At 35.1% G+C, this 14,562-nt stretch overlaps 1 protein-coding gene across 10 annotated transcripts in view; it reads right to left on the reverse strand.

The window, feature by feature from the left end:
• LOC105228706 (venom metalloproteinase 3) overlaps positions 1 to 14,562 on the reverse strand; it is a 164,386-nt gene that overhangs the window by 24,593 nt on the left and 125,231 nt on the right. For all 10 annotated transcript variants that reach the window (XM_049453305.1, XM_049453304.1, XM_049453300.1 and 7 more), the window contains exons 6-8: positions 13,745 to 13,871; positions 12,753 to 13,000; positions 10,943 to 11,047 (exon numbers count right to left, since the gene is read on the reverse strand). In XM_049453305.1, coding sequence (XP_049309262.1) covers positions 10,943 to 11,047; positions 12,753 to 13,000; positions 13,745 to 13,871 — 480 coding nt within the window. The remainder of the gene's footprint in view (positions 1 to 10,942; positions 11,048 to 12,752; positions 13,001 to 13,744; positions 13,872 to 14,562) is intronic.

Consider the following 14,562-nt stretch of genomic DNA (forward strand, 5'->3'; position numbering starts at 1 on the left):
TGCATTGCCGCTGAAGGTGAGCGCTGTACGGCGAAGTGTGTAAGTGTTGCAAGCGCGCTTGCGCAATAGCTATAGTTGGCATGCTGTAGTTCTAAGTGCCTAAAGATTATTGTTTATATATTTGCGACCACTTAACAGTTGGTAAATGGTGCAAAGGCTTAAAGCGCTTGCTAAAAATCGTGAGTTGAGTGCAGGCAATGTGTGGCAAATACGTCTATTTGACATCAAAATGTTGTAAAAATATGAAAAAGTTGAAAATTTTCAAGTTTTGTCTGTCACGCACAAAGACGGCCGCTTGCTGCGCTGCATTTTGATTAAAACACCGTAGATCAACGGCGTTCTGCTTTGGCTGTCAAATGAGCAGCGTCTGCTGTTGTTTTTATATATATTCTCCAATATTTATGCATTTGTTCCAAAATTTTTTCAACACATCTGCGTGCTGGCATTTATAATGTTTATTGTGCGATTCTGCCGAAAATTAATAACAAATTCGTACGTGTCCTTGATGCGATTTTTATGACCAAAATTCGATGATAATTCAATCATTGACAAGTGCATAAAGTTAACGAATTGTTGTTGGTATTGATTTGTGTTTCGCTGATTTGCCCATTAAAAGCATTCATTATTATCGCTTAAAAGCAATGTGACTGGAAATTTGCATGCAACACCGCAGAGTTGCTGTCCGCGCAAAAAAGGGGCAATGCATCTAAGTAACTACACTTATATATTGAGGAAATCATATGCTAAGAGAATCCATGTTTACTTATATCCAATGACGCAACTCGCTTCGGCACCATGCACATCACTAATAAGGCGATAATTAGAAATTTAGCGAATATAAAAGTTATCAAAAGCTAGTTACATCACTACGAAATAAAGTTTAGCTATTTAACGTTTAATAATTCGCGAATACTGATTGTGTGAAAATGCTTAAAACCGAAAAGTTTTTTGTATTTTAACTTGAGATAACTTCTTTTTCTCCTTTTTTTACTGGCGTAGGCACCGAGCTAACAACAGCGCGCCAGTCGTTTTTTCTTTTCGCGTAGCCAGGTCCTTCTCCTCCTGGTCTTTTCTTTTCCTGTGCTTCTTCCGGCGGGTACTGTGTCCAATACTTTTTGAACTGGAAAGTTTTTGTCCATTCGGACGACATGACCTAGCCAGCATAGCCACTGTCTTTTAAGGGAGGTAAAAAAAAAACTTTTTTAGCGAAGGTTGAGTAATTTTATTCGGACCTTTTGTACATTAATAAGCAAAGTTTTGACAATATAGAGTAATTTTTTCGCTTTAGTTCATAAAGTTTAGACACGATTTTCTCAAAACAATTTTTTTAAAGTGCGTTTTCACTGTCATTTCAAAAATCGGCGCATCGGTGTATCAGTTTCTTTGTAGAATACGGTCGAACGACGAAAACATGCCCAACGACTGGAATTTAAGTGTGTTCTGCCCAATCCACAAAAAGGGAGACTCCACAATCTACGCCAACTACCGAGGTTTCCGCCTCCTCAACATCGCATACAAGGTTATATCGAGCGTACTGTGTGAAAGATTAAAGTCCACCGTCAACAAACTGATTGGACCTTATCAGTGTGGCTTTAGGCCTGGAAAATCAATAACTGACCACCACCATGCGCCAAATCTTGGAAAAGACCCTTGAACAGAGAATCGACACACACCACCTCTTCGTCAATTTTAAAGCTGCTTTTGGCTGCATGAAAAGCAGCTGTCTTTATGCTGCAATGTCTGAATTTGGTTCCCCCGCAAAACTAATACAGCTGTGTAAACTGAGTTGAGAAATATCAAAACCTCCGTCAGGTTCGGGACGTACCTTGTCGAGCCGTTCGATACCAAACAAGGTTTCAACAAGGCAACTACCTTTCGTGCGACTTCTTCAATCTACTCTTGGAGAGAATAATTCGAAGTGCAGAACTAAATAGAGAAGAATCCATCTTCTATAAGAGTGTACAGCTGTTGGTGTACCGATATTGATGTTATTTACCTCAACAACCGTGCCGTTAGCTCTGCTTTCTCTAGAATGGATAAGGAAGCGCAGCAAATGGGTCTGGTAATGAACAAGAGCAGGACGAAATATCTTCTGTCAACAAAAAAACAGTATTCGCACTCGCGACTAGGTTCCCATGTCATTGTTGACAGTCATAACTTCTTAGTCGTAGATAATTTCGTCTATCTTGGAACCAGTATAAACGTCTGTGCCTGTGTTTGGTTTACGCTTGTCTTTCTGTAGCACATTCGGCGATTTGTATGAATAGGGAAATTATTCATCAAAGATGTTCAATTAAATTTTGGGTACGGAATCAAATTTCTGAATATTGGAAAAGCCCTTCGGTGATAATTGTTTGTCGCAAGCACGAGTTTTGGTACAAATTATTCAAAGAAGGGACGAAAACTCGTTGACGACGAACCACGCCGAGGGCGGCCATTAACATCAACTGATGATCAACACGTCAATAAAATAAAAGAATTAGTGCTTGAGTATCGAAGATTAAAAGTTAGAGATCTTACTGGTATCGTTGGAGCGTCGAAAGTATCAGTGAGAACCATTTTGAAAGATCATTTGGGCCTAAGAAAAGTGGAAGCCAAAATCACTGAATTTTTTCGAAAAACAGTGTCGTGGAAAAACGACTGTGAAAAACTGCTTTCCGACTATCCCGATGTCATTAAACGTATTATTTCTGGCGATGAGTCTTGGATCTATGCTTACAACCCGGAAACAGACGATAAATCGGCCGAATATCGTGGGAAAGGTGAGCCGAAGCCGAAAAAACCATGCCAAAGCAGCTCAAAAATCAAAGTTATGTTGACAATTTTTTCCATTATCAAGGTGTAATACACTCCGAATTCCTTCCGACCGACCAAACTGTCAACAAGGAATACTATTTGAGTGTTATGTGTCATTTGTACGAAGCTATTCGTAAAAAGAGACTGGAATTATGGACAGTGAACTCTTGGTTTTTGCACCACGATAATGCAACGTCGCATAGTGCCTTGTTTCTTCATGATTTTTTCGCCAACTTTCAACCAATATGATTTAGATCCGTTCTGGCTCTTCAAAAAACTCAAACGACACCTCTGGGAAATCGTTTTGAGTCAATTGAAAATTTTAACAACTGTTTCAAGGATTGGGAAAAACATTGACTTAGGTGTATGGTGGCGAAGGCGGATTACTTGAGGGGAACGGCATAGATTTTGAAGAATAAATTAGGATTTTAAAATTATGAACAAAGACTTACTATTTGTATTTTTATTTTCCAACTATCGGAGTGCCATTAGAGGCAGCGTGAAAACTATGCATAAAATATGTCAAGCCATAAATGTATTTATCAGCTGCCAGGTGTTGCATAAAATAAGTTATTGCTCTATTGCACTCTGCCACGGATAGTTAGAAAATTTAAAATAACAAACTACTAGCGGATTGTGATCCAAAGACCCTGCAGATAACCGTTATACCCTATGTAAATACTTGTGGTATGTAATACAAATACATGTCTACGTAGATATGTTTATGAGCGCTGGATTCGGTGGTGACATGCAAGCGGCAAACGAAATAAATTTTCTACGTTAAGCCAGATATGCCAAATCGGGTTTATATATGCTATAAATGTTTGTATGAATACATGTGGAAATGACGGTAGCGCGCCAACGTTGGAAAGGCGGTTGTTAAAATTCAATTTTGCAAATAACGATAAAGGAAAAGTCATTTGAAAACAGAGTAACAATCAAATGCTTGACCCCGCCAACAACAAATCGCCAAAAAAATGGCGTGCGATTGTGAAATATGGCAGACAGTACTGTGGTAAAGTAATAATACGAGCACATTGTTGTCAGCCACGCGTGTGGGCGTACTTTTGACCATTATGCAAGCACAATGCACGCGGCAGAGGAAAAAGTGCAACCGCCAAGAAAAAAAATTACAAAGAAAAAACAAATAAATTGATAAATGAAATATATAACAACAACATATGGTAGTTGTGGTAGTTGGAGGTGGTGTACAGAGCGCTGAAACACTGTCCAGTCGTTGCAGCTCGCTGTGTAACGTTTTTTGTGGCATAAACAGTGAAGCCGCCATCATAAAAATTGTGATAAGATATTGCAAATATAGACAAAAATTCTGTAAAAAAAATTAAAATATATTTTTTAAGCATTAAGACAACTAATAAAACAACAACAAACATGTATAACGGTATTACTAAATTGGTGTGTTGCAATAGCAGCGAAATAAATTTGAAGCTATCAGCGCGTGGGCCTACAAGTTGTCCAACTTAAGTAAATAAATGTGGCGCAAACATGCATATAAACGAATATACAAACACACTTACAGATATACAAACAAACATACCTACATACAAACATATGTGAAAATTCAATCAGCTAGCTGCTAGCTTATCCAAAACGCTACGCCAGCCGCTTGCAACAGCAATTTTCCTTGAGTATTTACCACCAACCAAACGCAGCGCGCACACGCACGCCAATTGACAGTCGTTAAGATTTATTGCTGGCTATAAGCAAATTTGCGCAAATCTCTAATTCGTAGGAAAATAAATTAAGTATGTGAACTCTTGAATGACTTACTAAGTAAAGCACTGTAAGCGCAGAAAATTAATATAAACAGCAGTCAATAAATCATTGGTGGCTTCATAGCTGACTGCAGCCAAACACACACACAGCGGCACGCATGTGCAGAGTGTGTTGCCAGTGAAATAGGAACAAAATTGCGCTGCTGTGACCGATACTCGTATCAGTCTCGACGGCTCCTTGCGGAAATCTAGCGCGTTTAGTCTGCAAATGACCAAACCCAAACGACGACAGACAAAAAGCAGCAACAACAATTCGGCCAAAAAATAAGTAAATCACACGTTTTTGTGACGGTTGTCAAAGGCGTGAATTCTGTCTGTCATTCGACTTGCGAAAGTAAACCGGTAACGCCGTCGATGTTATAGTTTTTGGACGCTGAATAGCGCGGCGTGGCTATGAAAATTGTGAAAAAATTATATCCGCGCTGGGCGCTGTGGCATGCAGTGAAATATATCTGCAAATACATTTATTTTAATTCAAAGTTAATGCCTTGGTGTGACGTTGTGCCGCCGCCCGCGCACCAGGCACCGGCACCGCGCTCGGCTTCATGCAGTATATGCCGATATACAAACATACATATGTTGGCGCGTTGTTGCTATATACTCGTATGTGTGATGCAGAGTTCGTACTAATTTGTACGCGCATGCGCGGTTGAGCGCGCGCGCGGTGTGTGTGAGGTTTAGGCGTGTGGCTTTAAAAAAATTGACGCAATACTTTTGACAAATATACTCGTACCGAAAATTATGTAAAATGCCAATTAAGCAATTTGAAGTAATATGCAGTCGCGTTTAAGTGCATAGCTGGCGTATGCAGTGTTGGAAATTGTTGACTAATCTTGTGCAAATGTATGAAGTACAGAAAAAACTCAGAAGTCCACTTGATTATTAAATTGTTAGCCAAGAAAATGTAATTGACAAGCACAGAATTGAAATCAGGAAATTCAGGAATCGAGTATACTAATTGATAGGCAACTTGAAGGCGACCTATATTTTTAGTTACCTGTGGTAACACCGTTTAATTTTCGTTTTGTGGGGTGTAATTCATATTATTAATTTGTTATTGCCTTAGTATAATTGTATGTATGACAGCTATGTGCTATAATGGTCCGCTCTAGAAAAATTCATCGCATATTGCACCGCTGATTTCGTTTTCCATAAAAGATCTTGAATTTGATTGATCAGTTTGTGTGGAAGTAATATCTTATATTGGTCGTTAATGAGCAGCTTCCTGAGGAGAAACCTAGTGCGCGAATATATAGATGGAGAGACGGGCAGACAGATGGACATGGCTAAATAGGCTCAGCTGATCATGCAGAACAATAATATATATATTTTATAGAGTCACTGATTTTTCAAGCGTCGTGGCAAACTTAATAAACCAAGTTCGTGACATAAAATTAAATAATTGTGAGTCATATCTTTAACTTTCGGATTTTGGTTTACACAAAATTTGAGGTTATCCTTAGGTATTGAACTAAATTTTAGTTGTGTGAATGCTTAATGATTCGTAAATCTTATATTGCAGCTATAGATTCTTCAATAAGTGTAACTGCCTCAGATTGCTCTTCCTCACGATTATCCTGAATATGTATGGAATCCTATCATAAACAAATTATGCTGGGTCTACTTGCTAACCAACTGATGAAAAAATTTACAATAATCTAAATTATATGTATCGGCAAAGTCAACTTTATATATAAACTCCTTTTTTCATGCTGCGTATCGCAATTTTACCGACAAATTAGCGGTTGTACAACTTATGAAGCATTTCCGACATATTTATGAATTTCTTTAGAAACTTTTGCATGTCAGGAATGAATATCGCTCATAGATTCTTCGATGTTGTTCAGAACCTGCGATTGAACCCAAGTCTCATATAGTCGTCGAACGTTCCTCCAGCGTCTACATCATGGTTACTAGTTTAATTTCACCAAACGTACTAAGGTGTAGAAACTATATTATACTTCTGATATCGAGACCACGTTTAGACTAAAGAAAATTGCCATAATATTGTAAGATTTTGGCAAAAATCTGAAAGGCCTCAACGCAGACCGCTTAGCAACCGCAGTAATTAAAAATTATGAATTGACCTGTTTGAGGTTAGAAATATTAAAAACATATAAAAAATGTTGAAAAAACAAGAACAAATTAATGACAACGATTTAAGCGCAATCACGCATGTTCTTAATTGCCTATGCGTGAATTAATTAAGAAACGCCAGCAGCGCTTAGTAATAAAACAGCTGCTAACTACAGGGTGTCGGTAACAAACAAACAAACAAATAAAAAAGACCGATGAAAAACCAAATATTTTAGCAATTTTTTATTTGCAAAAGAGATTAAAACAATTTCCTAAATATGTTCTTGCAAAAACGTTGAGTTGACATGAAGGTGTATAGCAAATTTCGAAACTTCTGCGCGTCTAGACACCCAGAAACTGCATAACTAGCACAGTATTTTTTGCTATTTTCTATTAATTATATTTTTTACAACCTTTTTACTGCCTAGCGACATCAGTCAGAATTTCCAGTATTTTCGCAATTCATATTTCAATGGTCAGCCGAAAATGTGCCTCATCATCACTACCAACTAACAAGCACTTTGGTCAATTCTGTGCAGTTTGGCATAGCGTCAGCTGGCGGTTGTACGTTTTGCGTAAATTGTACAGTTGCGCAGCTCTAGCAAGATTTACCAGCCACTGCAAGTGTGTGTGTGTGTGCGTGCAACAAAGGCGAATGTTAACAACATTGCGTCTTAAGTAGGTGGCCCAGTCAAGCGAGCGTGACCAAGTTGCAAGCGAGAGTGATGCGTCGATGCTTGGCCGCCGGTGCTGTTTGCGATGACCTTCAATTAATGTTGCTGTTGTTTTATGTGTTTTTTTGTAAATAAATTTTACCATCACTTGTTTAATTGTGTCTTCTTTCGGTCGCTGAAGCTATAGAAATCAAAGAGGCATTGCAAATTAGCCATATTTAGTAATGTATGCGACATTACGCAATCTGCAGTTGACAAATCGACATTTCGATTGAGCGTCTCCAATGTATTGAGCAATCACTGAAAGTTGATTGGCTTAACGAGCTTAAAGAGTTTTTGATTTATGGACATGCATGCTTGAATTCGATATATACTTTGGGGTCATTAATGTAGAAATCAAGAATTGCAGAAGTGTAACCGTTGGAGTAGTTTATTAACTTTAAGTGAACATCGACCGTTTTTTTTTTTTTACAAATTTATAGTCAAAACTGATTTAGAAAGAACCATTGATATTTTTATATAATTTTTTGCAAAATATCACTTGTCGAAAAATTTAGTAAGTATAAAATAAGTTTAGTAAACATCTTTGAACCATTTTAATTTCATTCTTGAATCATTATTCGTACTAAAATGCGCAAAAAACAACTCAGAAGAAAACATAAAGCTTTATGTCAATCACTTTCGGTAACTGAACAAGTAAAACGCTAAACAAATGAATCATATCAAAGCTCAATGAAATTTTCGTACACTGAACAAGTGGTGCACTTAGTATACAGTGAGTTTTTAAAAGTTCTATAAAGAGAAATAGCATTAATGGCGGTGCTTAAAGTTATTAGCGAAGTACTACATGTCTTAATTACTGCACAAACTGATTTTTTTTGAAACGTTAACTTTGATATTATTAACTTTTTTTCAAGCATTTGCGTAGACAATAGTGTATTGAACGCAAAAAAGCTTAATTGGCTAATACAGACCCTTTCTCTTTTAATTTAAACTTAACTTAAGTAGTTCTGTTCGTAATTTAAAACTAATTTGAGCAAATCGAATGTTATGTCTATTAAATAGTAAAATTTCCGCAAAGTTCTTGATTTCAATTTAAATTAAACTCTACTCTACAATTAACTACAACAATTTTAAGAAAAGAATTAATAAATTATATGAAATTACTATACGCAGCTGCAACATATGCACTTAATAATTACATGCGTAATTAATTTTGGCCAGAACAACGATTTTCCATTGACGGTAGAGTAAAGTAGTATCCAGCGCAGCGTGTTACGCATGCGCAGAACTTTTTAGAACAGACAAGTCACTTAACCGGCGTAAGCCATTATACAACAATTGCAATTAATTAAAAATACTTTTTAAAATGCTTATACATATATAAGAATATATATGAGCAAGCAATCAAATAAAGTTCGAAGCAAAAAATATAGTCGTTCAGCACATTTAGTTGGACTTTTAAACGGGTTATCGACATTAACGCGCCGCTGTGTGTTGCAATCAAGCGTCAAACCATTTGTTCAATGTCCAACGCATAAATGCGTACAAACAATTATTTTATCAAATGCTAATAAATCAAAAAAAAAAAGTACAAGCAGAAATAAACTGTGCGAAGTAGATAAATAAAGGTGATATACAAATAAGTTGCAAGTCAAACAGTAGTTCGAAAATCGTTTGGAACGATAGCGGCTTGTGCACACAGCTGCCACATTTTGCATTAGCCGATTTGTAAAGGCACATAATTTTCGCACTTTTATTTAAATTTTACATTTGTATTTCGCTTTTGAGCATGAGATAGCGGCGTTATTATGTAGTAGTTTGATTGCGTAATATTTGACAGTTGACAACTTATAATTGACAGCGGAGTGTTTAGAAGTGAAATAACGAAAAATACTAACAAAGCGGCGGCAAATTTGGATTTTTAAACTAAAACTTGGTAGATATAGTGGTTAGGGTGACAAGTACGACACAAGGAGACAATAACGCGTATTGGCTGTCTTTTTGCAATCGCTATGTATTATCTTTACTTGCTTAATAAATTGTCTAATTATTATGTTTAGCAAGTGAATAGTGTCGATAAAGTTTTTATAGCTTTCCTTAATGTTTAAACTCTTATAAAATATCTACAAGTTGGCAACGCTATCAACTACGTTAGCCAACAAAGCGATTAGTGTACTAAACTAGCACTTTAAATGCCCGCAATTCAGCATATCATAACTCATTTAAAAATAAAAAAAAAAAACAAAAAAAAAAAACAAATAATTACGTACAAGCGAAAATATTAAGCACATATGTAAGAATTATTTGCTTGAAAGTTTAGCTCTAAATATAATAAAATAATTATGTTTAGATATTTCACATCGAACATACTGTGTAAACAGCGCCTTATACTCGCATGACATTTATCGATTGCTAGTGCTTTCGAAGCATAACTAAGCATAACATACGTAAATTTCAAATATTTTTTCAAAGCAAGTAAATTTAAATTTCACACTTTACAACAAATAGTTGCATTTCAGTAGATCTATATTGTATGATATTTTACTAATATTTTTCTGTGTTCATTTGCGGATTTTACCGACACCAGCAATGCTATCAGTTTCGGTAGTAATACATAATTTCTAAGTAGTTGAATTAGACTACATATACATAAGTATTTCTTATATGCATATTAATTGCTGTTTCTTGCTTCTGTGTAGCAAAACTATACACATTTCGATTTTTGTTATACTTGGGTTTTCATGATTTTTTTGCTTGGTAAGTGGGACAGAAGTTGTTAACTAATAATTCGTAATTTGAACGGCTATAAATAAGTAGTTGAACGAAAAAAATACAAATGCCGTGAAATTTATGATTTTTCTATTAAATTATTGCTACATTGATTTGCTTATACAATAAATAAATTGTGTTTATTAACAATGGCAAGTTTAATTGTACTTGTGTTGTGGTCAGAAAGCGATGAAAAAAGCAAACAAGCGAACTGATTTCTGGTAGCTGATAATAATTAACAGTTTTCAGTTGAAAATGAGAGTATGGTAAATATGATTATTAATTTCAAATATACTAAATGAGGAATTTTTATATTATAACCGTTTAACTGACCTTGCAAAGGCTAAAAATGATGTAAAGCAACATGAAAGCTTTTACTGTTATTTAAGTATGCGATGTTTAAAACAACGAAAGTAGTGTAAAGCATAGTTTCAGCTTATAAAATGTTCCAAAGATGGCAAATCAGTTGTCAAATTGGAAAAGTATAAATCGTAAAGTGATAGGACGCAATACAAAAGTTCGTGTTAAAACTCACTACATGCTTCTTATGTGCCTACGATCTAAATCTCGAGTTTCTCTAAAAAAAATGCTATTAATAAACATATGCCATATCGCTTAAGTGAACTGAAAAGTTTAATATAACGTGTGTTTACTGTATCTCTGGGGTAAGGAGTAGAACATATTTTTATATTTAAACATACTTTGAAACACAATTACGCTTAATTAACTCATTTGAAAGATAAATAGTTTTATTATTATCAGAAACCTGTTAAATTCGTGACTAGATTTTGTAATATATAAAATTATATTCTTTTAGACCGTACTCACCCTCGAAATAATGATGCCAGCAATGCTGATGCGTATCCTTGGACCTTTCAGCAAACGATAGCGCAAATCAACGCCGTTCCAGAACGAAACAAAGTAACGCTTCACCTGGTGAAATAAAAAAAAAAAAATAAAAATAAAAAGAAAAAAGTTAACAACAAAGTTTTTAATGCCGCACCTAGATAAATAGCTGTGCATATAAACATATTAAAAAAGAAAGCAATTCGCAGTTATTCTGAAAAACAATAAGTGTTCTGCAAATTTGTTATTTCGACTGAGAATCTGCCGCTAAGAAAAAGAAGAAACCAGCAATGTTCTTCTTTTGCTGTCTGCCGCGCAAATCTTTATGCCGTTGGAATGCGTGTACGGCTTGTTGCAGTTGGCTGACAAGCTGCCGACAGCTGTTGGCCAGATTTGATTTATGAAAACGCGATAATGAAAGATTCGTCTGTGGGAGTTAACGTGGTAAAATTTATGGCGTAAAACTCAAGACGAGTGAGCTGTTGAAAGGCTGCTGAAGCGCAAAGCAATAAATTGAGTAGTATGTGCCGAAGCAACTGATTGAATGATTATGTACTCGGAATCCGATGTTATCAAAAATAATAGCGGCACATGACGATTGATTGCAACGGTGTAAGAATATAGTGAGATTTCAGGCGTGGCGGAATAAATGAAATAGTTGAAAAATAATGCAGCATAGCATAGCTTAGTATCTGTACTATTTTTCATGTAGCAGCTAAAAAGTATAAAGACAGTTCTGCGTCGAAATTACCACAAGCTTATCAAATGGGTTTGCACACTCTCATTTCGTATAAAATTTGAAGCTTTCTACTTGAACTGGCGTATTATATAGTTACTATCCTTAAAGCAACTTATCGGTTATAAAATCGGTTAGTTACCCAACAGCGTTGTATTCTGATAAAGTTCTACGAGCTTCTTAAGGCTCATTTGACAATTCTGAACGTTCAACCCTTTCTTAAAGCTTTATGTGTGTGTATGTGTTAGTTACGGTGCTAGTTCCTTCAAAGTATGGATTTTCGAAGGCCGTGACTTGCTGCCGTAGATAAATTGATACGAAACTCTTTGATTCGAGTGAGAGTTGTCAAAACTCGCATTTTTTTATAACATTTGCCGATGATGACACTGCACTTAGATTGGCATTTTATAAATAACTTTTGGGTATTTTGCAATTTCCACACTACCGCTGAGGTATGCAAATAGCGCGTTAACCATATTATTTTTGGATGCTCGGTTCCCCAGTAAGCCTATATCACCCATATACATACTTATATAAATAATTTTACAAACTATCGACATCTAATTCTACAGAATTTCAATAATTAATTTATCAGTTCGTTTTAGCGCTATTCTTCTGGCATCCCGCCTTTTCTACTAACTGCAGATTGACGGGACCCAGATTGCAGCTCAGAAAAAGGTCAGGGTACACTGTTACCTGCGAAGCGAGAGACTAAGAAAAAAGTTTCACGTCAATTTATCATTATTGCTGCGTCCTTATGTAAAGATGAACTCACTAATAGTTATCGCTGCTCGATATACAATTGCATCTGATGCATTTATGCTGCGTTTACACTCCAGAAAGCTTACACTGCGCCTACAGTGCGAACAATTTTTACACATACAAATATAATTTTTGATATCGAAGCCTTCATGCATTTGGTTTAAGAGTGTACAGCAATATATGCGTAATGTCTGATGTTTCAAAAAATTAATATTATCGGTTTCCAATTTCAATCTATTGCTTGATGTTTCAAAAAATTAATATTATATTATCGATTTCCAATTTTACACTTACTTGCAAGTTGTCGCCACCATGTAACCGATAACCATCATAATCGATGATGACCAACACCTCAGGATAGATAATATAGGGCAATTGACGTCTGTTACGTGTAAATCGAGCTTCCGCTGACTCTAATTCACCATCCACTTCCTCTAACGCTGCTTCGTCGTCATCTTCGACTGGCGCTGCGCGACGTTGGCGATGTTGTTGTAATCGTTCAAGTTTCTCGCTGGTAGCCAAATCATCGGGTTCCATAAAAGCTGCAACGGAAGTAAAACAATTTAATTAGAAAATCATAAAAAAATATTAATTTTAGCATAAAGGTTAATTGAGTGCCACGTGCCGTTTTTATGTAACTTATAAGCGTATCGTATTTTGAATCAATTATAATCACTGATTAAGAATTGCAGGCATTTCCGTTAAAGTTTCGCATTGTCTTTCAGTTCACTGCCCCAAAATTTGATGACTAAATTATATTTCGGAAATTTCCGCATTTTCGGTAGTCGAACTTTTAATGAACTATAACAGTTAAGAAGTAATTTACAAAATTAATTTTTAAATACAAAAAACTTTAATTTCAGCGAGCGCTTTAGTGTGCTGCAGTCTGTTGGAGTAGTACAGCTCGCAGTTAATGATGATTATGATGTGCATAAAAATTTTAGCAGTTCATTAACAGACATACTTATAAATGGAAAAATTGCACTCAAAAAAATACTTAAATTTAATATTTTTTTTAGATTTTGTTCTTCGTTACCGTTTCATTTTGATAGTCATAAAAAGGCAATTTATTTGCTCCAGCATATTGACTGAAGGTTTTCTCAACCGTTGGTTGTGAAGTAAGAAATCAGTGACTTGCGTTACATCGCGTGGGCAGCAATGAGAAAAGAATTCAAAAAATTGGAAAAGTCGTATTGTAAAATGAAAAAGGTTATATGTTTTCTATTTTATTTTTTCATTTCTCTTATTTTTGTTACTTAAGCTTATTTTCTATTTGCTTTACTCACCGAAATCGCTCAAATGCTCTAGCGGCTGGGCCTCACGTTTGTAGACAATGTGATGTGCGGCATCTGGATTTGGGCTGAGTTCGTGCGGCAATGGTTTTATCACCATCTCATGACCAATGCTGCCCTCCTGCAAGCAAAAACATAGTGTAAAATGTTTAGTGAGTTGCATTTTTAAGAGAGACATTTTTTATGTTACTATAATTTTTTAATGGAAAATTATTCTGTTAACTTAAAATTAATTTTTCATACTACAGAATTTATTTTATATTAGAAAATATTTTTAGAAAATTTTTCAGACAAAAATGTTTGTGTAAAAATTAGAATAAAAAAATTTGAATTTTGACCAAAATTATTATTTTTCATTTTTTATTAGTTCTAAACTTCAGATTTTATATAATTTTTGTTTAAATTGTCTAAATTTGCCACTTTTAAAAATGTACGAGTAAATGATAATAATTTTAATAATTTCTTTTCATAAATTAAGATTTTAAAGGAATTATCATACTTTTTGTTGAGTTTTTCCTAATTTTTATTTTTTTAGAATTTTTTTAAATTTTATTTTGTTTCATTTAAATTTAATTAGGCACCTATTTAAGAAAATATTTCAATTTAGTATATTTTCTTATAATGATTTTCTTTAATCAAGAAACTCATCAATCCCCATGTCCAATATCCATATGCATACACATAATAGACATCTCAAACATAATTTAAACTTGGCCGTGAAATATAGAATTTGTGTGTCTTGAAAACGCATAGCTGCATTTGTTTTTTATTTGTTTTTGTATGTTTATAAATAAATAAACATACATAAATAC

This window comes from Bactrocera dorsalis, chromosome 3, assembly GCF_023373825.1.
Source record: "Bactrocera dorsalis isolate Fly_Bdor chromosome 3, ASM2337382v1, whole genome shotgun sequence".
In the NCBI taxonomy this organism is placed as follows: Eukaryota; Metazoa; Arthropoda; class Insecta; order Diptera; family Tephritidae; genus Bactrocera; species Bactrocera dorsalis.